The sequence below is a fragment of the Falco peregrinus genome, chromosome 5, assembly GCF_023634155.1.
Source record: "Falco peregrinus isolate bFalPer1 chromosome 5, bFalPer1.pri, whole genome shotgun sequence".
NCBI classification, from domain to species: domain Eukaryota; kingdom Metazoa; phylum Chordata; class Aves; order Falconiformes; family Falconidae; genus Falco; species Falco peregrinus.
The window spans coordinates 41662674-41684411 of NC_073725.1; the positions used below are offsets into that span (position 1 = coordinate 41662674).

The 21738-nt window shown below is 41.2% G+C and overlaps 1 protein-coding gene across 1 annotated transcript in view; it reads right to left on the reverse strand.

Annotated features, from left to right (window-relative positions):
- The window catches only part of ITGA8 (integrin subunit alpha 8), a 118541-nt gene extending 103072 nt beyond the window's left edge, over positions 1-15469 (reverse strand). The window contains exons 1-4 of the mRNA XM_055805332.1: positions 15080-15469; positions 14653-14777; positions 3269-3369; positions 565-688 (exon numbers count right to left, since the gene is read on the reverse strand). Coding sequence (XP_055661307.1) covers positions 565-688; positions 3269-3369; positions 14653-14777; positions 15080-15282 — 553 coding nt within the window. The 5' untranslated portion in view covers positions 15283-15469. The remainder of the gene's footprint in view (positions 1-564; positions 689-3268; positions 3370-14652; positions 14778-15079) is intronic.
- Positions 15470-21738: the final 6269 nt, after the last annotated feature.

The following is a 21738-nucleotide window of genomic DNA, read 5'->3' on the forward strand; positions in this document are numbered from 1 at the left end:
TTTTCCCTATTCCCCAAGAAGTAAGGCCCAGAGATGGCTACCACACCCACAGAATAGCACACAGAAGAGCACAGAACAGCACTGCTAATGTGCATGGCTTTCTTCCATACTGGAAGTCCTCCACAGATGAGCTATTGTGGATGATATTGGCATGAATGGTGATACAGGCTTGTGTGTTTCTGTGCAGGGTCTGGTCTTCAGACAGTGTTCTTGTGATGAGAGATTTATCCTCAGCACAAGCATGAATAAGTAGTTTAAAATGCTGTCTGGTTCTTATCTAGATCCGTTTGCTACATTTTAAAGCCATTTAAATTGAACCAATTATATCTCATCACTATAACTGCATAAGCTTAATTTACTTAATTTCTCCTCTTTCAATTATACAATAAAGCATCCAATTGCAGGCATATAATTTAATGTTGATTTTTCTTTAAACCCTCATCCAATGCAATAATGTCATATAGTAATCTCCAGTCAACCAAGACAGTGTGAAGACTGAAAGGATGAAAACATTAAGTGCTGCACCAGTTCCTCCAGCACAGGATTGTTCCTGTTTATACTTACTGTTGCGACAAGGTGAATATTCAGCATAGGCACTGAAGTTCTGAATTGCTACGTAGCAGGTGCCAACAGGGTCCTTCTCAGGGCTATCTTTAAGGGTTCTCCAATGATATAAGGGAGCACAAGCCTATCGAAACAGAAACAATGTTACATGTACCTTTGACACACTCACACATCTGGCAAATGTAGTTTTTAATGAACAGTGTAAAAGGATTCTCTCTGGTATTGCATCATTCATACAGCAATGACCATAACATATTGACAGAAGAAAATGAAGGACCACTGCTTCTTGTAATTTCATTATAACCTGAAAAGCATAGACTGATCTTTCACTTACAGCCCTCAGCAGGGGAAATCTGTCAGGGACTACAACTCACATTCAAACGTATGTTACAAATACCCTCCAAGCCTGCTCCACGAGTAATATGTTTGCTCTATTACTGCTCATTGCACAGGACTTGATCCCATAGTTCAAGGTGTGGATCACATACATGTGGCTGAAGACATTCCTACTTCTGTCTCACTGTGTCTTAAGATAATGGGCGTTACAGCAGAACTGCGATGATTCTACCCTGCTTAGAAGATTTGTCTGGGTGTTGTGTCATATTGTCTATCACAATCATCATATTGTCTGCCTTCTTATAAACCCCTGGTTCACATCTTTGCAGAGATGATACAACTATAATCCATTCAACAGTTTCTGAGCGAACAGGTTTTTGCTAAGTAAGTCTTGGCTAGTAAACTAATATTTAATCTTCTGTGTTACGGTAGTGGTGTTAGAAACCATGACAGTGTAAGGATAAAAGACACACAAGCTGTGTAGAGAGAGACATTACCATTTTCAAAATGGTAACTGGATATTTTTATCCTGTTACTGGATAAATTCAGATAAATAAACTGGATAAATTCAGATAACTGGAAAAATAAAAAAGATAAGCTTTCAGGTATGCAGGTCATTCCTCAGGGGTTCCTGTGCCCTGAAACTTTTCAACTGGCTGGAGGAAGAGGAGGAACAAGGCACTACTCCCTACAGCCTTGCTGTACAAATCCGTCATCCGTGTCCAACCTTGTCTTACTTTTTCAATGAGAAACCTGTCTACCTCTGGCAAGGTATTGTTATTATTCACATTATTGCATAAGCTGTCGTTCTGCAATCAGTTCCAGCTGGATGAACGACTGTGCTACTCAGATCTTACCATTAAAGTCATAGCTTCTGGAACAATGGTTTAAAGATCAGGGACTCTTAACATGCCCCTGCCTAGATGACCTTACAGATTAAAACAGAGAGCAAAACCAGAGTGTAGCAACGAGGAGTACAAGTCCTATGAGGGTGATTTTAGGTACATTTGACATCAAGCAAAACAGATTGAAACAAGAACTCAATATAATCATAAACATTGACCTAATGCAGCTTACTGTCACATTTGTAGTTTTAAAAAAAAGTTTCTGACAGCCTGATGACATTTTCTTTTTCTCCCATTTCAGCCTGCAAAGCTTAAAAGAGAGTTTTCTAGCTTTGTTGTTCAAATCTTTGCCTGAAAACTGTTGACTATATCTCTGTTTCAGAAAGCCTGAGAAGAGTTATCAGAACAAAACAAACTTTGGTCGGTACAGACACAGCACATCAGTCAGTGATGAGGTTTTCTGCTCATTTAATTAAGATTCAGCAAATGATGGTAAAGAACTATTTTATTTCAGTGTGTGAACTGTTGTTTAGTAGAGTATATAAAATGAAAAACCTTCAGAAATTTTTAGAATTTTTTAGAATTTTTACATTTACTTAGCTCTGTAACAGAATAGGGTGAATTTTATTTATGTCAAAATCCTTCCCCAGGTTAACCACAAGGCATACTATACAAGGGAAAGCATTTTCTTTAGATACTTCTTCCCTTATGACTACTTAAGTAATAATTAAAAAATTTAAGCAAATCCCAAAACAGAAATTGTTGCTTTGCAATTGTAAAAATTAATAAAACTAATGACCAAACTAATTATTATCACAATTATTTCAGTGACATTTTCAACTTATACTTCAGCACATCAATCGTAAATATAAAATGTCTGTATAAGCAGCATCACCCCTACTTTACTAAGCAATAAAAGTACTTGTCTCCTGCTGGGGTCCTCTATCAATACAGGTAAAATGTCCAGCAAAACTGGAAAATAGACACTGCACTTTGACAGCAATCTTTATTTAGAGCTGTTTTATTATGACTTTTTCACCTGTGTGAAAAAGCTGTTTTACCATGGCTATGACATAGCTGTTCGAAGCAATGTACATGTGATGAAAGAGGTCAGCGCTTTCTCTTACTAATTGATCTTCAGGGCAGGTTCTTGGCTTCCATTACATTCTGCATTTAACATTCCAAATGAGACTTCATAATACAAAACACTTTATAGCATATAGCTATCAGTCACTGTGTATCTCTAAAATGGTCACTATGTGTTTAAAAAAAATCATCGCTCACTTCCATAACAATATGGTATTCTGCTCTTCTCACATGGCAGCAGCATCATCTTCACTTGATCAGTTCAAACTGATTTTATAGACTGCTTTCATTTTCTGAGTTATATACATAATTTGTTTTATAATTCACGCACAATCATAGAGTTGTTTCCATAATCTACACATAGAAAACTATTAAAGATATACATTTGAGAAAAATAAACATTATCTCTAAATGAACACCAAATGCATACAACTTACCACAACTTTTTCTTTATGAGCTTTGACTGTTGCACCAAACCACTGATTTGTCTTAAACTCAATAGGTTCCCTGGTGCCATTGACTTTAATTTTCCTGTTGTCTGACAAAGAAAGATGCATTATGTTGACAGCTTATTTTAAAAAAGTACTACCCTGTGAATTACAGATGCAAGTGAAGAGACTAACAGATATATTACATTGCATCCACTGTCATCATCCTACCAGCTTAACAGCAAATGGACATTCTAGTATCATTTAAGATTTTCAGTGGTTAGTGGAAAACAGCTTAAATTCACATGTGAAAATTCACAGTAATAACAGTTATTAAACTCAAAAAACAAAATACAATGGACTGGTAGAAGAAACCCCATGTTTCCTCCCGCCAAAAAAAGTTTACCTGTAATTTATGATGAAGAATGAACGAGAATCTACAAAAATAGGTGAAAAGCCCTAAAAAGTTTTCTCATATGTGGTAGGAACTGTCCATATAAAAAGCATGTTCCACAATTAGCTTTTGTCAAACAGATGACACTTCTCAGCATGCTTGTTCAAAGACCAACACTACAGATAGCAAAGGACTTGGTTTTTAACAGAATTACATGTGTACACACTGTCACAAGAGACAGCTTCTTAATGTTGCTTTATACACACTCTTGCAGATGTCAGCTTAAGAGAAGCCATCTGGGCAAAGACTCAGACCAATTATAATGCATTTCAGGTTTTAATAAAAAGCAGACATCCCTTCCTTTCACCCTTAGTTCTCTGAAGTAAACTGATTTCCCATATGTTCATAAGCTATGCTCTACCCTTACCAGTCATTCCTAATGAACTTCTCAATTTATACATAAGCAGGGCATTACTCTTTCCCCCTTGTACCTGCATTCCTCTATGTTTGTTTCTGGTTCCTATCAGGAGAGATTTCACAAGAATCAATCCTTTTCTTTCACTCTAAGTGAAAATAAAACCATATACTGCCTACCTTGGAATGTAGAAAAAAATGTAACATCAGATTATATTCTATGGATTTACACAATTGTTTTTAAAAAAATGAGGAAAATGCAGCCAATCCTTTAAAAAGCCAACACTTCCTGGGATTTGCCCAACAGGAATAGAGGAGCTATCTGAATGCTTTTCTAGGATGTTGGATCACCAGTTACTTCAGATCGTGGTAACCTCGTAAATGTTACACATATAAACTGATTTAGGAACAAAAATGCATTACATTGGGATAACAAGGGTTACTCTATCTCTGTATTTTTTTCTAATAAACATGAAGGGAAATTGAATGAAAATGAATCTGTGAAAGTTTGAAAGTCTCTGAGAAAACATCTTCCCTCATACAATTTTTTTTTTTCTGTGCTGCACCAATTACAGGAGCTAGTATGGAAATCCATGCTTAGAGAGATAAGAGAGATAAATTTCAGGACTATTTAGACCTCAAAAGTTCAGGAAGTGTAATTTAAAATCTCTCTAAAAATATTCATTTTAAAAATACCTTTTATTTAAGTAGGCCTAAACTTTAAGAGTGTGTGAGACAGTGACTTTGACACACTGCATTGTAGGAGCTGCCAGCTTCTACTAGTTGTTGGCAACACCACTTTTGATTATTTTCGCCAGTGAAGTCAGACCATTTCAAACTTTAAAGGTCTCTTTTCTCTTTTTTAATGCTCTGGCAGATCTGAACATAATCAATGTCCACAGATGAGGTCCTGACAGAAACAAAGCTTTTGAAGCTTGAAAATCAGCCATGGTCAGCTTACAGCAGCTAGTGCTAGCCTACCACTGAGGATACTCATGACCAGTATTCTAAGTTAAAAAGAGCTTACATTTTCAATCAAAACAGCATACTTGTCTACTGGCAAAGTATACTAAAATGTGAAAAGAAGTTAGGCTTTAAAACTAGGACAAGCGTTTGCAGGATTTATAAATCCACAACTGAATTTACCAGTAAATGTACAAGAACTGTACGCACACATACACCCTCCCTGCTTAGTAGCATATCGTGTACTATGAATCCTTCATCACATGGCATGGGACTTTCATTATAAAATAATTAGTGAAATATCACAGACACACAAATTAATAGTTTTTTTTCCCTAGATAAATCTCTTTTGACAGAAATTCTCTAATCACCTTTGTTCAGGATCCTTGCTAGAACTATGGAGTCATATTCCCAGTTTCTGACGTTGTGCCTTAAAATACAGTTTAGTCTTTTGTATGTAACAATCAATCAGTATTTCACATCGCTGTAAAACAGCTACTGCTTCCCCTATAACTTTACCAAAATGAAGCTATACACAACTAACTTGTCTGAATACATGTGGACTGTTATTACTGTGCCCTGATTGTATTCAATTAGACAACAAGGCTCTGAATGAAGCCACTGCAAATGTCTTCTAAGGTAGTCATCCACTTAACAACCGAGGACATGATCTAGGGCACAGTTCTTCTCCTCCTAAAGCAAACATCTGAGAAGGTCAGAAGAACCATGGCCTAAAAGAAGTACTTTTTTTTATTTTTTTAATCGACTGTAGATAGCCACAGATAACCAGCTTAGACTAGACTCAGATAAAAACTATTCACTTAGATAATTCCCAATCCAATTTAAAAAAAAAATAAAAATCTGACTTTGGTACATCCCTCAAAACTGTGCAATCTAAGCATTTCAAAAAATAGTACGTCTGAATCCTGACAACACCATTATACGACAGGGAAACAGCTCTCCTAGTGTTATTTATGGGCATCTGAGGCCCCCAGGCTATGTCTATACTGTACCTTACCCACAGGCTAAGCCATATTTCTGCGAGCAGCAAAAATTTGGCTTTAATTCAGGTTGCATTCAAATATCATCTTCTCTTCTGGAAAAGAATGCCTGGCCCCTTTTAGGAAAGAGTCCAAGCTATCTTGTATCAAAATACGTGACACTAGTGCAAGGATAGCTAGAATACAAGGCAGCAGCAGCTGGGCTGGGCACACAACGCCTGAGCCTGTCCACAGAGCAGTCCAGGGAGTGCCTGAGTACCAGCTGGATTGCTTCAGAGCCAGCCCAGGAGCTGTTCCAGATGGTCAACAGTCTGGATGACTCGCAAATTTGGCTTGATACTCAGCCCTGGAATCACTCTTAATTGTACTGCCTAAGTCTGTATTGCAGACGAAGGTCCAGAAAATGAGGACTAGCAAAGAGCAGAGACATGTGTAAAGAAGTATAAATGTAGGTGCAAGGACATCCTTAAACTGCATTTCAGCAACCTAAAAGCATTTCTTATTTTCTATTGCAGGAGCCAAGTTTCCTATGTATTGGTACTGCCCCACAATCCAGCTTCAGAAAGCAGCTCTCCAGGTGGCAAAACATGTTTCTCAAAATCAGCATTCCCTCACCCAGTCTTTTAGACTTGAGGTTCCTAGGGGCTACCAAAGGGAAAAAGGCCCCTTAAATTTGCAAAGCAGTAGCTGGACAAGTAGAAGAATTTGCATTCAGACAGTAAAAAGCAAACCTATGTAAGAACAACAATGCAGAGATTACTTTTCAGGAATTAATGCCTGAACCTGGAGCAAGTGTTAATGCAAATCCATCATTTGCACACATTAGACTAGATTTGGCACTTCCTACAGGGATTGGTCTCCTCTCAGTCACTGAGTCAGCACATTATAAACTGTTTAGCAGGCATGAATCCAACATTACTCTTCCAAATATTTCTTTGTTGTAATAACAAGGATTTGCATAAGAAATAGATGTATTTGCAAACACTGATAGTGGCTCATTGTGATCCATTCAGCTCCTGAAAACCAGAAGTAAAAAATGCAGCATCTATTATAACTTGAAAATGCTCAAAAGAACAAAAGCTAATCAAAATATTCTAATCAAACTTAACACAGGAAAACTGCTTCTAATCAAAGCAACAAATCCGGCTATGTAATATACCTGCAGCTCTTTCAGGTAAGTTCTCACTGTTCAGGGACTTTGAAAAGTATTATTTTTACTTGCTCTGTGCTTGTCTGCCTGTATGTACTGGATAAACACAGATGGCCATTAACCAGGCATCTGCAGCTGGCTCACTCTGCCCTCTAATCTTACCTACTCAAGACTATATCCAGGACAGCAAATCCCTTTCAAATACCTGTTCTGATATGTGTGTGTGTATCTATCTATGCACATCCATACATCTAAATAAATATATATAACACAAAAAAATCTATATTTCATATATTTATATGTAATGATGTATACACACAGAGTAGAGGTGAACAATCACCTCAACCTATTTGTATTTATATAAAATGGGAATACAAACATATCGAAACAACAAACATTTATATAGATATATACAGGTCAAAGAAAGTGAATACCTCCCTCAAATGGAGACAACACCTGGAATGCTGTGTCCAGTTTTGAGACACCAGGACAAGACTTGTGGGTGGTTGGCCCAAAGAAGAGAAAGCAAAGGAGGATCTATTTGCACTTTCTCCAATGTTCAATAGGTAGAGAGAACAGAAAGCTAAACTCCCATCTGAGGTATTCAGCAAAAGGAAAAGAGGCAACAGGCACAAGTTGCAGCAAGGGAATTTCTGATTAGATATAAAGAAACCACTCTTCACAGTGAGGGTGATTAAGCACCGGAACAGATTCCCCAGAGAGGCAACGGCATCTCCATCCTTGGGTAGTTTCGGAACTTGGCTACAGAAGGCTCCGAACAACCAAATTTAACTTTGAAATCAGCCCTGCTGCATCATTAAGGTACTGGCTTACAGAAGGGAAGAGAGAGAGGGAAGGGTTTGTACTGGTGTACATGGTCCTGTATTCTAGAGGTGAAGGAAGAGAGGCAATCTTACCAAACTCATCGCATGGCAGAGTGGTGTCTTTTTGGTATCACTACCGTAACAGATTCCAATGATACCACTCATTCAGTAACGCAAAGGTAAGTCAGTAACATTCACAGGGTCATTGATGTTAGGCCCTCAACAGAGAGACAGAATACAAATGCAAAGCTAAAAAATATGATCTAGGGAATCAAGCCAAGCAACTGCTTTCATCATTAATGCTGAGGGAAAAAAGGACTTCATAGTGTTTCGAGACAGTACGGATATGCAAACCCCTTGCACGACGAGAAGAATTGCTTCTATTTTTAGATTTATCTGATTCTGCAAACATCTATTTAATTTCTGGTTTTTATTGTGCCTTAGACGCTATTCGTATGAGTTATTTTAATTTAATAGATCATATCTAGAGAGCTTTAGTTGGACTTTCATTCCATGAATCAAGGAAAAAAGAATTATCAAACCAAATAGGATTTTTTCCCAAAGTACCATCTGATCAAAAACAAATTAAGACCTCAGGGCCTGAACTAACATAGCTAAGGATATTTTTCCCCTTCTTTAGATAAGGCTGAGACTTGTAAAAAAAACTCAAGAGAGTCTATTACAAATTAGAATGCTACAAGTGAACCATGAGGCTCCATGTCTTACTGGCACAGCAGACTGAAATGTGTCAACAACATTTAAAAGTACAATGAAGTTTTCCCTCAGCACTCTCTCTTGAGATGCAAATTCTGTTTTATAACAGGATTCTAAGTTTTCCCTAGAACCTTACCATCTCTGCAGCTAATGATTTTTTCATGTAACTAAACCTCTTGAGTCCCACAATACATCCTTTCCTTATACAGTACCTGGGTTCTGTTACAATCAGCTCAACTGCTGGCTAGATCAGCTCATGTTTTTTATCAACTGCATGCTTGGTCAGAACTGATCTACAGCCCCCTCCCCTGTTCCTCTTCAGAGGCTGTTCAAATTTTCTCCAGCTAGTTTAGAAAAATATAACCTATTTTAATAAAACTGGTAAAGTTAACTGATAGCAAAGACAACAACCCGGTGAATTCTGGAAACTTAGGGGAAGTAGTATCTAAAATTCTGCCTTTAGGAGCTAATTTAAAACATAAGAACGTGTTGCAGTCTGTTAAGTATTACAATTAAAAGTGACTATTATAATGAGTTTCTGAAATCTGAACTATTCGCTTTTTACCAGATTTCAAATGCAATAGTGCACTTCTAGGGGCATTTAAGTTTGCTTCTGGCTGCAAGATGATTTGAGTGGTTCAGAACTTCCCCAGTTAATGAAGGAGGGAGAAAGTTCTCTTCATATTGCTCTCCTGCTACCTCTCCTGGCAGCTGAATGGAAAAGCACCCAGCTTAAACAAGGTAACTGCCTCAATGCTGAAGCAGAAATAGTCATTGTAAACCTCATTTCATAATGGAGAAACTGAGAAGGAGGATTCAGCTTTGTGTAGGTAAGCAAGAAAAGACAGATTACAGTTCCTTAATATAATGCCAACGCTTGTTCCCCTCTCCTCTCATTGAGTTTCAAAGAGTATCACAGCCCCACACTGCAATGCAACAGGACAGCTTTACAGAGCAGGGAAACAAGGGAGAAGAGTCTCTGCCCTTCAGGCTGTATCTCCTGGAGTAAGGGGATACTAAAAGCCCTTCCATTATACTTTATCTCAGTTCCCTGCTGCAATGGAGCAGGTTAAAGCACCAGTTGTGCTCTCAGGGGCAGTGCTTTCAGCTTCTTCCCAGAGTCTTAGCCTTGGTGCCCAGCTTTATGGAGCTTTTAAGAACTGCAAATACGGGACTGCAGTCAGTACTGTATCAACGGCAGGAAACACAGAGAGTTCCTGCTAAAGTCCCTTCTTGGCTGGAGGCCATTTCACTGGCCAACCCATCTGGGAATGCCCGGTTACATGATTTGCTTATGGATGGGTCGGCTCAAATACTACAGCATGTCAAAATTTCATCCTTCCCTCCTCTGCCCCCTGTCCCTTGTCAGGAACAATATTTCATTAATAGGATTAATTATCGATGTTAGCTTGCAAGTAAATCATCTCAATGCTTTGGAAACCTCTGAATTAGGAACTAAGAAGAATAGAAATAGGTGACCTGAGAAATTAGTGACAATCTGGGAGAATTGCCTGGAGAACAATTTCAGACGGGTGGTATGACTTTTAGGAACGGGCTGCAGATACTCCTGCACCTCTATTAACACTAATTAAGCCACCATCTCAGCAGGGTAGTTTAGCCCACACACATTTCCACATTAACACAAGTTATGCACCTGCTCATAGCATTCAGACCAGCTTGGGCATCCTAACATATGCACGGTGCCACAGAGATGATTTCAGTAGTAGTCTTGCTTTTGAGTATCGGTGCTAGTAGTAAGGAGCCCAGTCCGTGTTTGACAGCTAGAATGTGACACTCAGAAGTAATGACACATTTTTTAAAGGTGTTTTCATATCTTGCACTGGGAATTGAGTGAATAAGGAGTGTTCCTGTTAAGTACACATCAGCAATCAATGCAATATCCACTCCATCATGTGATCTTAGTTTCTGAGAAAAAAGGAGCAAGACAACTTCACAAACCACAGGAATTTGTATTTTGTCATTTAAAGATCACATGACACAAAAAATAGGGTTTAGCCCTGAGTGTCACACCCTGTGTGGTGGCAGGGAGGTTAGCTGCACCTTGCCAGTGACTCTGGGTGCAACCCTTGCAATGCCAGATCTCTGATCCACTGGGGAACAGCACAGCTGTCTTAACATCAGTGTCAGGATGTCAGGTCCAGTTAGGCTTAGCACTTGTATCTTCCCTTCAGGACTCTACGGTAGGATATAGAGTAACTTTCTTTAAACTATAGTTTTAGTTATTTTACAAAATAGAAAGATATTATTCACAGAGAAAAACAAAACTCTTCAACAAAACAGGCTTTACAGGACCAAAGACCATCCTGTCTCAGCTCTACTATCGTAATATTAACCTAACCAAGCCCAAGTTTTTCACTGAGGTGTCTGTCACTTACTTAGTTCCCTCAAATCACTTTCTGAACAAGTGCCCCCTCTAAGGAAATAAATGCTTGTGGAGAGAGATTTTGTTCCTTTTTAGTTTGTTATACTTTACAGTCCCCTAACAAGGCATATCTGCCCTTTCATTAAGTAAACATCTAAACATGTGTAAAATACAGGATAACTATACATTGGTACAAAGCAGCTCCACACTTGTACTAATGTACACACTTGTACACCACGATATTTGAAAATGTCCAGAAGCTTGACTGAAGCCATCACAGAATACTAGTCAGTGTCCTCACTGTTTCCATTTAGTAGGACCCAGATAATTAATAGTGTTAATATAAAAAACATAAAAGCATTTGCAAATGGAGGAACCCTTCTTGAAATTAGGTTTACTGTTCTTGTGGAAACAGTGAAATAATTTGTACAGTTACATATAAGTCTTACTAATTAGGTGCCCACTTAGGCACTTGTGGCAGTGTAAGTCCAAATAACATCCACGTGCACTGCATGTTCCCTCCTCAACGGCAGAACATAACTTGCATTGAATGCAACATATCTGAGCTTCATTTGTGTACCCGGTTCTCAGAAATGGAAGACATGAGCCCTCATGCTCATATATGATTTAAACCAGTGGTTTTCAACCACTTGGATTTATTAATCTCTTGAATTTTTATGTTATGGTGGAAATTTCACAGTTTCTGTGACCTGCAGCAATTTCACATATCTAACTTGGGACATAGTATATGCGAATCTGCTTTTCTTTTAAAAATTCTTTAGAAGTCCTCCATTGAACTCTTGTGGCTGAAAAATACCGATTTCGTAAATTCTTCATCTATTTGTTGGGTCACACTGCCTTTTAACTGTTACATTACACTCTTCCTTTCTTTCTAGTTCCACTCGATTCTTACTTCTGAGCTTAATTAAAAATGCTTTCAATTATTCAGCAGGGGTTTTTTTCCTTATTGTGCTTAGTGAAACTAACTGAAAGAGCTGGTATTATTTTGTTAGAGTTAAGAAAAAAGTACTTAGAAAAGGAAGCTTTGTATAAAAATGCATCAAAATGAAATCTTCCAGCTCTGAAGCAGCCTCTGTAGTTCTTGTTTTGTTTCAGAAAACATTCCCAAAACTTTCCAAGACTTTAAAAAATCTCCTACGAGGCATGAAGCATTAATCTTTAAAATTAAAGCTGCTAGAGCTGAATTTCCACTCTTCTAACAATTACTGGGTGGTTTTGGTTTGGAAGAAAGGATAATCTTGTGGTTAAGGAACTGGAGGGAGAATAAAAAATCCCAAGCCAGCTACCAGTATCATCACCAGCTTCATGTATGATCTTTGACAATCCAGACTGACTTCTTTGTGTTTATTAGAATAAATGTAAAAATGGGAATATAAATATAAAATGGGAATAGCAGCATTTCTGAGTGATGTCGTAGGAAGCAGGCACAGTGAGTTCAAGGTGCCTGTACAAGCAAGTGCCATAAACTCAAAATACCCCTCATACTTAATAAGGACTAAGTCCCACTAGGCATGCAATGGCCCAAAAGGAACTGTGTGTAACAGACTATTTGAAGCAGTATCATCTAGGATAGAGCTTGTGTGGACTACTCAGGAGGAATAGTGGAAAAGATGGAAAACTTTCTCCTCTAAGTAGCGTATTTTGGAGATAAAAAACTGCCATGAAATCTACGTGCATACTTCAGCAAAAAAAGTACCTAAGCCTATTGGAGTTGGCATTTATGTTGCTGGCAATGAAGAATAGGTGTCGGCACAAGCTATGCAAACCCTCCCGGGATCTCAGTCTATGAGGGCAGTTGGCCATTGCTCAACTGCGCAAAATGACACCTTTGCTGCCCTTGGTGCCAGAATCAGACAGCTAACTCCTAAACCTGCCTATGCTGCAGTCCCTCCTCCAAGTACAGTGTATTTACATCTACACAATGGGCGCTCTCTGGCTTAAGTTCAGCTGTTTGCAAGTCAGGCATCTATCCGGAGGACACAATTACCCATCTCAGGTAGACCAAACGAACTCTGGAGATTCCAAATCACACAAATAGTTGTGTGATACAGTCCAAACCCTTGTTAATATACTTACTCATCAGCCTGTGGTTGTGCATATTCAAAGCATAGTATCTGCATAGGGATACATCTGCCAAGAACATGGATTTGTCCTGAGTTTCCTACAGGAAAGCCAGATGCCCTTCTATGTTTCATCACTAGTTTTTCATTCATTTTTCAAAACGCCCCTTCATTTTTCAAAACGCCCCTTCAAAATGTGACGAAATTTTTATTTGGTCTGAAAGTTTTCTATTCAAACCTGAAATTAACTTCTATAGATAATATACTCCACTTCTGTCACTTGAACTACTTGATCATAAGATGGAAACACATTAAAATAAAACCAGTTTAGGGAATATTAAAGACGTACACTCAGGACATATTGAAATAAAAATATTGTATGCATACTGTCTATGTCTGTACATTCACATTTATACATAACTATACGCTGTACATGGTACTACATGCCCAAGTAGCCATACACACACACAGGAACCATCTCTTACCCTGTTTTGAAGAACGCCCAGCATGATGGGAGAGTCATCCTGAGCACAGTTCCTAAACACTAACATAGTAATAGGATGTGTGGGTGGCTGGAGCTGGAAGGGGTAAAGAACTGCACTGCTTACTTGCTACGTTTAAGTAAGCTCTTCTAATTTAATTTGGAAAAAAACCTGAATTGTATTGTGTCTGCACTTAAATAAACCACAAATGCTAAGATTAAATATAACTTAGAGTTATAACTTGTGCTTAACGATTAAACTGTCAAAGTCTGCCTAAATAAAGGCTTCAGTGTTAAATTCCCTACAAACACTAGGTTTAAATTATTTTCAAGACCTATAAAGAGACAACAGAAAACATAAACAGCCTGAATTGTTTAAAACGTGTGTTCCCTCTAATTAAATAAGAAACATCTGTGTTGGGATTTTGGAAGTGGATATAATCTATCCACATTGTGCCTAAATCGGTTTGCATCTAGATTCCAATATTCTGAAATAAAATTCTTGCTTTCTGAAAAGAATTAAATAAGCATGCCACATGAGGTACTTCATCCCTCTGAACAGATGGAAAACCCCTTGCTAAAAACAACAGCAAACACTAGCAATCCTGTGATTTCCAGGATTCGGAGAAGTGTATGAGACATGGATTTGGGGGTTTTGCCTTCTAAGCACTCAGGGGAAAAAAGGTATTTTCAAAATGAGTTATCTGCCACAAACACCTTTCGGTAAAGCATTAAAAAGGGGGAAAAAAAAAAAAAAAGGCAGCTGCTAAGATGAACGACGCACAGATCCTGAAGGTCATCCTCCCGTTATTTCTCTGGGGACCGTCAAACCCTTCCCTGCAAGCACACAGACTCCCAGGAGCCGGATTTCCCAGCGCTGCAGATGCTCAGATCAAAGTGACACAAGCACGGCGGGCGCGGGGGAAACTCGTGCCGAGGGAGCCCCGAGCGCAGCGCGACACACGCGGCGCCGCGGGCCGCCACTCACTGGTGTTGTCGAAGGGTATCTGCCGGCAGCGGGCGGCGGGCCAGGCGCAGTGGTACACCGCTCCCCCCTCCACGATGTCCGGCTGCGTGGTGTTGGCTTTGGGGGCTCCCACCAGGACACTGACCCTGCAAACACACCGGGCAGTCACCGCGGCGATGCGGACCGGCAGGCGGCGGCCCCGCCACGGCGGGCCAGGGGCTGTCACCTCGGCGACCGGCCCGCGGGACGCCGCCGTTTGCCCCCCGCCTTCCCCAAAGCCCCCCCAAAGCCCCAAAGCCCCGGCCAGGCGGGGGGGCGGCCCGGGGGCGCTCGCTCGGGCGCAGCCCTCACCTCGGCACCCCCGGGGAGCCGGGCGCCGCGCTGAGGGGAGCGGCCCGCTCAGCCCAGCCCGGCCCGGCCCAGCCCGGCCGGCGGCGGCGACACTCACGTGCTGGGGTCGGGGATGTAGAAGTCCACCGAGTACCCGAAGTAGCTGCCCGGGGGCCCGCTATACACCGTCAGCTTCTCCTCGTCCAGGTTGAAGGCCACCAGCGCCGGCGCCCAGAGCAGCGCTGACAGGAGGAGCAGCGAGCGCGGTCGCTGCCGGCGGCGGGCGCGGCCGGCCCCGCGCCCCCAGCTGAGGCGCAGCATCCTCGCCCCCTCCGCGGCCGGCTCCCGCTGGCAGAGCGCAGCGGAGCTGGGGGCAGCTGTGCGGCGGCCGTGGGTGCCGCGGCGGTCTGGCTGCCGCCGTGCGCTGGCGGCGGGGCGGGGGGCTGGCGGGGGAGGCTCGGCCCCGCTCACCCCGCCGCCGCCGCCGCTGAGGGGCGAGCCGCGCTCGGGCGCCCCCTGGCGGTCCGCGGCGGGCAGGGCTGCGGGGCGGTGCCGCGGGAAAGCGCTTCTGCTGCGGGGCGGCGGCCGGTGCGCCTGTGTCCGCTGCCGGGCGGGGCGGGCCGGGGCCGGGGCCGCCCTCGCCGCGCCGCCCTCGCCGGGGCAGAAGGGGGCCGGGGCCGGGGCCGGGGCCGGGGCCGCCGCCGCCGCCGCCCTCGCCGCGCCGCCCTCGCCGGGGCAGAAGCGGTCCGGGAGGGGACGGTGCTCGCAGCGCAGCGTCCGCGCTGTGGCTGTCGGGGACCCGGAGCGGCCCTCGTCCCCCAGCGCCGGGGCCCAGGCCCCTCCGTCCCGGCTGAACACGGCGCTCGGCGGTTCCGAGCACGAACCGCGCTGTGCCCGGGGAGAGCCGCTTGCCCTGCAGGGCAACGCCGCCGGCGGGGCTGGGCCGAGCGGGGCGCCCCCCGCGCTGCCCCGCGCCTGTCCCTGCTCACCAGGGAAAACAGAGCTGAGGCCAGTGGTTTCGAGTTGACTTTCTCTTGGCTTCCAACGTTTTCAAGAGTTTAAATTGAAGAGTCTGATACTTGAAAATTCCATTAAGGAAATTAAAGTGCATGGGGGGGCGGAAATAGACGTTCTTTGGATTGTTACGTGACTGCCAGGATGGCTATTATTAAAAAACCAAACAAACAAAAAACAAACGAACCAACCAAACAAAAACCAACCAAAAAAAATCTACCCAAAGCCCCAACAACAAAAAACACCAAAAAAGTCCCAACAAACCAGTAACCAAAAGAGCCTTCTAACCACAGTGAAGACGAAAGCCCAGCCACACCGTTCAGAGCACGTTAGGAACTGCATTCTTCTGGAAGTTTCTTTATTAGCACTTACCGGGCTACCTAAAGTTTTACTGTGCTGAAGGGGCACCTCACAAAGGACAGCGTGGCTGTGGGCCCTCACCACAGCACCACGCCGGAGCAGGCGCCAAGCCTTTTTTCTTACGGAAATAACCAATACTACTCCATCACACGTGGCATTAAACGGAGCTTTTAGAAGGCTCCTCTTATTATTTCTTCCTAAAAGTGATTAAAACCTATGAGGCTATATAACTCCTGTTTTGAATTGTTTTTCCCCTGAAAGCTTCACAATAGTGTTCTAGCTCTTTCTTTTTTTTGTTGAGGCAATGTAATGCTGCCTGCCTGAAATGCTCCCTACCCCTAACAGCTAAATGGGGCATCACGCCTAGGGCTTGCTGGAACAGCACTCTTACTATTTTTTCTGGCCAACTCAAAGGTAGGACGAAAAGGAGGAACATTTTATTTTCTATGTAATCAACTCTGTTAGCAGGAAAAAAGGATTCTTTTTTCAACATTTATAATAGAGAAAGATCAGAAAAATAGAGAACCCATTTATAAACATGCTACAGTAAAGCATACCTGTGAAAGCAGCTGGGAGTAGTTTGTTTTGTTCTGAGGTCCCGGTTTCTTTACTTTTATGTTTGTTTTATTTTAAATGCTTCATGGCAAGATTATTCAGATAAGACTGACATTCCTGTTCACGAAAATAGAACAGTGTGTTTAGTTCCAGCATTAACTGTATGACCCTTAGCTGTCCCCACAAGGCTTGTAGTATTCCTTAATTCTGCTCGCCTTACCTTTGTACTGGCATTACTCTTGCTTTTTATTAGACTGAAACATCACCATTGACATTATTTCACTATTTTACATTGAACAAATAACTCCTAGAGATCTAAGCACCAGTAATAAATTCAGAAGTACCTCAATGACCTGTAGGGATAATGCCTACTCTCAGAAGTCATACAATTTTAAAGCAACTGAAGGGATTTGAAATTTGTGTTGCTTTTTGCTAAATAATAATAATAATAATAATAATAATAATAATAATAATGCCTTGCTCTTATTTAGCACAACAGTCAGTTCCATTCCTGAGTGTCACAAGTGAAGTTTCTGGGGCTCAGAGAACCGCTCAGAGGGCACACCAGACCTGTGGCACTCAGGGTAAGAAGGCAGCATATTCTGGTGCTGTATCCACCTTGTACACATCTATCCAGAACAGAGGTAGAATTCAGCAGTTAGCATAGTTGGAGACAGGTGACTGTTCACACAAATGAAAAGCAGAAGGGGCATAGCAAGAACATAGACAGTTCGCACTTGTACTCCTCTTGTACCTGTCTTTCAGTTTGAAATATATGCCACCTAACCTGGTTGGTTTGAACTAAATTTAAGAAAGGAAAAGTGTTTCAAATGGCTATCAGTGCTAAAACCTGTATGGAAAGGAGGGTGGGACGGAAAGAAGGGAATCTCTTTCAAGATCCTTTTACACCCAAGGTGTTAATACAGAGCAGTCCCCTGCCCCTTATCTTTTCCCTTCCCTTCCCCCCCCCTTCATATAAAGAAGAGAGACGTGGGTGTAGGATATTCCAAATCAATTCAAAGACGTAAACAAAAAGAATGATCTTTTCATTTTTCAAAGGATTTGTAATGATCCCCCAAATAACCTGGACCTGTTCTGATCACTAGAAGCTTTTTCCAGATCTTGGTTTTCTCAGACTTTAGAAAATTTTTGAACTGGAGATTGTGCTCTGCACTGCTCAGAAGGTAAGCAGTAGACTGAAGTTTGGCCTTTAGCATACCTGTGGCCTGATACATTAATGGCTTTGGATATTGAACTAAAAAGTCTTAACAGGCTCTAGAACCTGACCTGGAGCCAGGACAGAGAGCTTTATAAGAATGGAGCTTATATATATATATATATATATATATATATATATATATATATATATATATATATAAAAAGCACTTGTATAAGAACATTTAGTCAGCAGGCCAAAAGTCATTATCTACCTTACAGAATAACTGGAAGGTCAGTGGTGGGACCAAATAATTCATACAGAAAAATACAAGATTCATGGTGTGGATTTCTACAGCTTATATTATGTGCAGTTGGTGAGGTTAATATGTCATTATGGTCTTGCCAATCTTATAAATAGATCAGTCAAAGCTTCTACGGAAAGTTTTGCCAAGCAGATCTTAAATACTAGTATTTCATAGAACCCTCTATTATGAAAGCTTTAATCTTACTTATGCCATTATTTAGTAATGTACCTGCTAGCAGAGGAAGGGTAAGTATTTCAAAGAATCATATGGGATTTTAACATAAATCTTGTCAAAATTAACGTCAATTTTACTGTTATATCTTTTCAAAACATGCCAGTACAGAAGATTAAGTGTCCACTTCCCATAGGAAAGCTTGCCTTTTCTTTTAGTTGTTTCTGAGTTTTGTTTCTGTAGGCAGGAAGCCGTCTCCTGAACTGTAATTGGAGCCATAACATAGTATTTTGTATTGATTATCCTGTCACAAAGCAAGAGCATAAAATGAGAGTGTGACCATACTCTACATGAATTCGTGAGATCTGAATTCAGGATGACATGCCAACAGAGGATGCAGCCTTCAGTTTTGAACCTTACCTCTGTAAACACTGTCCAAATTAAAAATCTTAGCAGAAGTAATTAATAAATGAAAGGCATTAAAGCTAATTTGAGAGTGAGCAGACTAAATCTTCTAGCAATCTAAGCGTATAGCCTGTGGGAAAAAAATGTTTCTTTTCAGGAGATCTCATGGAAATACTTTTTTTTTTTTTTTTTCATCCGTTATGAGTATTAACTAGTTTAATCACATGTAGTCAGTGTAAACCTCTAATAATCCAATCTACCATCTTGGTGTAAGCACAGACTGGTTGATTAGTGTGTGAGACCCCAAGTATGGAACAGCAGGGACGTGGCTGGGGAGGTTGCGAATGCGCTCAGTGCTCACACTGCACCTCTTGGGCTATTGCGGTCAGCGGCCTTGTAGCACAATACTCAGCAAACCCACCACGGAGCCTGAAGGTGCTCTCCAGAGCATGCCTGATGCTATATGCTAAGCAACTTTGCTTGCAATCAAGAGTATCCAGAGTAGCTGTTTGTAGACAGTCATCTAATCGGACAGCAAATGCCCCGCAGTATGCACTGTACTAATGGACATTCTTGTTCCCGCTCATGAACTGTTGTGGAGACGTAGCCATTTCACCACCCTAATGGATTTTACTCCTACATCCAGGCCCATCTTGGCCTCCTTTGCCCTAATCATCCTCACAAGGAAGAGAAGAAAGACTGAAAAAGCATACCGATGGATCAGATAAGCAGAAATTATAACTGTCTGAAAGATAAAGCCAAGAACTTCAACAGAAGTATTCAAAAAACAAAGTACTCTGCGAGCACTTAAGTGATTCAATGTTTTACAGGGGTCTTCATGTGGAGTATAAAAAGGATATTTACTTTTGGATTTATACTGGCTGCTTGCCTTGAACAGCTCAGGCTTTAAAAAATCAAAAATATCTTCATTAGCCTTAAAAGCCTTCAAATACAGTTCACCTGGGCTAACATGGAGCATGAGAAGTAGTCTTTCCATTATTTATTTAATGTGTTTAGAGTATCTAACTGTAAACTTAGTACACATCAAAGTGGAAATAATTTCTTTTCCACCATTCAACCAGCACTTGACTCTAGGACCTCTTTTTCTCCTCATCTTCTTGTTAGGAAAGTGAATTTAGAGCAAAGAGACACCAACATGTAGCTGAACAATTTTCTGTCTCAAAGAGCTTTGGGATATGGGAAGGAGAACCATGTTGCCACTAGGACACTAGTCTCCCAGAAGATGCTGAGCTTTCCTTGGCAATTAAAATTGAACCACTGTGCAAAATGTAAAAAATCATTCACCTAGAGAGTATTGATCAAAATGTCATTTAATTGCATATTTAATTCATGTGCTTTCTTACACTTAACATTATCAATTTGCTCTGATTAATTAAAGCACGTATTTAATCCCGTAGAGTGCTCTGGTATTACTTATCGACTAAGCCTCAATTAGCAAAATGCAATATATATATATATATATGTATACACACACACACACATATGTAACCTATATATTTGGCACTTAGAGCAGAACAACCTGTGAAAAGTATATAGGTTTCTGGTCATTTTTCTATGAAAGCAAATTAAAAGTACCAGGCATTAATGCCCTACATATTATAAGTCTGCCTTCTAAATAACCACACTCTTTCAGGGGACAAAAGGTGAATTTCCATACAGTCAGACTCTCTCCCATCTTGTTCATCAGGGAGGAAAGGACAGAAAGGTTCACTTGGCTGGGGCTCTCAGATGAGCTGGCCAAGTCCCACCAAGCACTGCTAGTTCAGCCTCTGTACTCCAAAATTACATGAAGGAAACCAGAAGCCAGGCCTCAAACAGCTGGGCAGTATGAGGGAGAAAGAAGGGAAGAGCAATAAGGGCTCTTACGCCACACTAAGCACCAATACCTTGAAGTACAGCAGAAGTTTTAATCAAGGTTAATGCTTATATATAGCTCTCACATCAGCTGGGCTTCTAATTTTTTTTTTTTTTCTTCTTCTGTGAAATAGATCATAGATTGTCTCTGACCATGGACTGGAAAAAGGCTGTTCATTCTAACAGATTCGAGCTATGGTTCAGTGCAAGCTCTGGTGTGAGATACTCTAGTACGAGCCCAGTCAGACACCAGAATCCAGGAGAAAGTGCAAGAAAAGTGAATTTTCACTTTCCAAGATATCAGTGCAAATCTGCCTAAAGACATTTATCTTCAATGTGCAAAACAAGCTAAAGCAAATACCTATCAAGCCTGAAGTATTCTAGGAAAAGTAAAGTTTCAGACTCAACAGGCAGTCCAGATTAAAGCAGATTTTCTTAATTAAGTAATTATCCATATACTTTTGAGTAGCAATACCACTGTTGCACAAATCTTTTAGCATCAAGCCCACACAGCAAGACAGAATACTTGTGTTCTAAGTAAAATGAGTCACAGAAGATGAATTAAGGAATCCAAATTGTCATCTGCAAAGGATTATTTTTTTTCCACCAGAAAAAGGAATCTCAAAAACAAGTAAGATACACTGCTGTCAGCTCTGCAATAAGGATCGGTGATAGTAATTTCAGCAGTTAGGTTTTTAAACAAGTCCTGATTGAGCTTGTTTGGTAGCTGAGGGGAGACAAGGCTGCAGCAGTGGCCTCTGTGAGAAGTTGTCACCAGCTGTCCTGATGTTGCATAGAGCCAGTTCCAGGGGGTTCCATGATGGACCTGCCACTGGCCAAAGCTGACCCTGCCAGCAAAGCCGATGCTTGACACCAGGTCAGTGCAGAAGGAGGCAGGAGGAGCTCCAGAAGCCAGAGCAGAGATTCCCTGGCA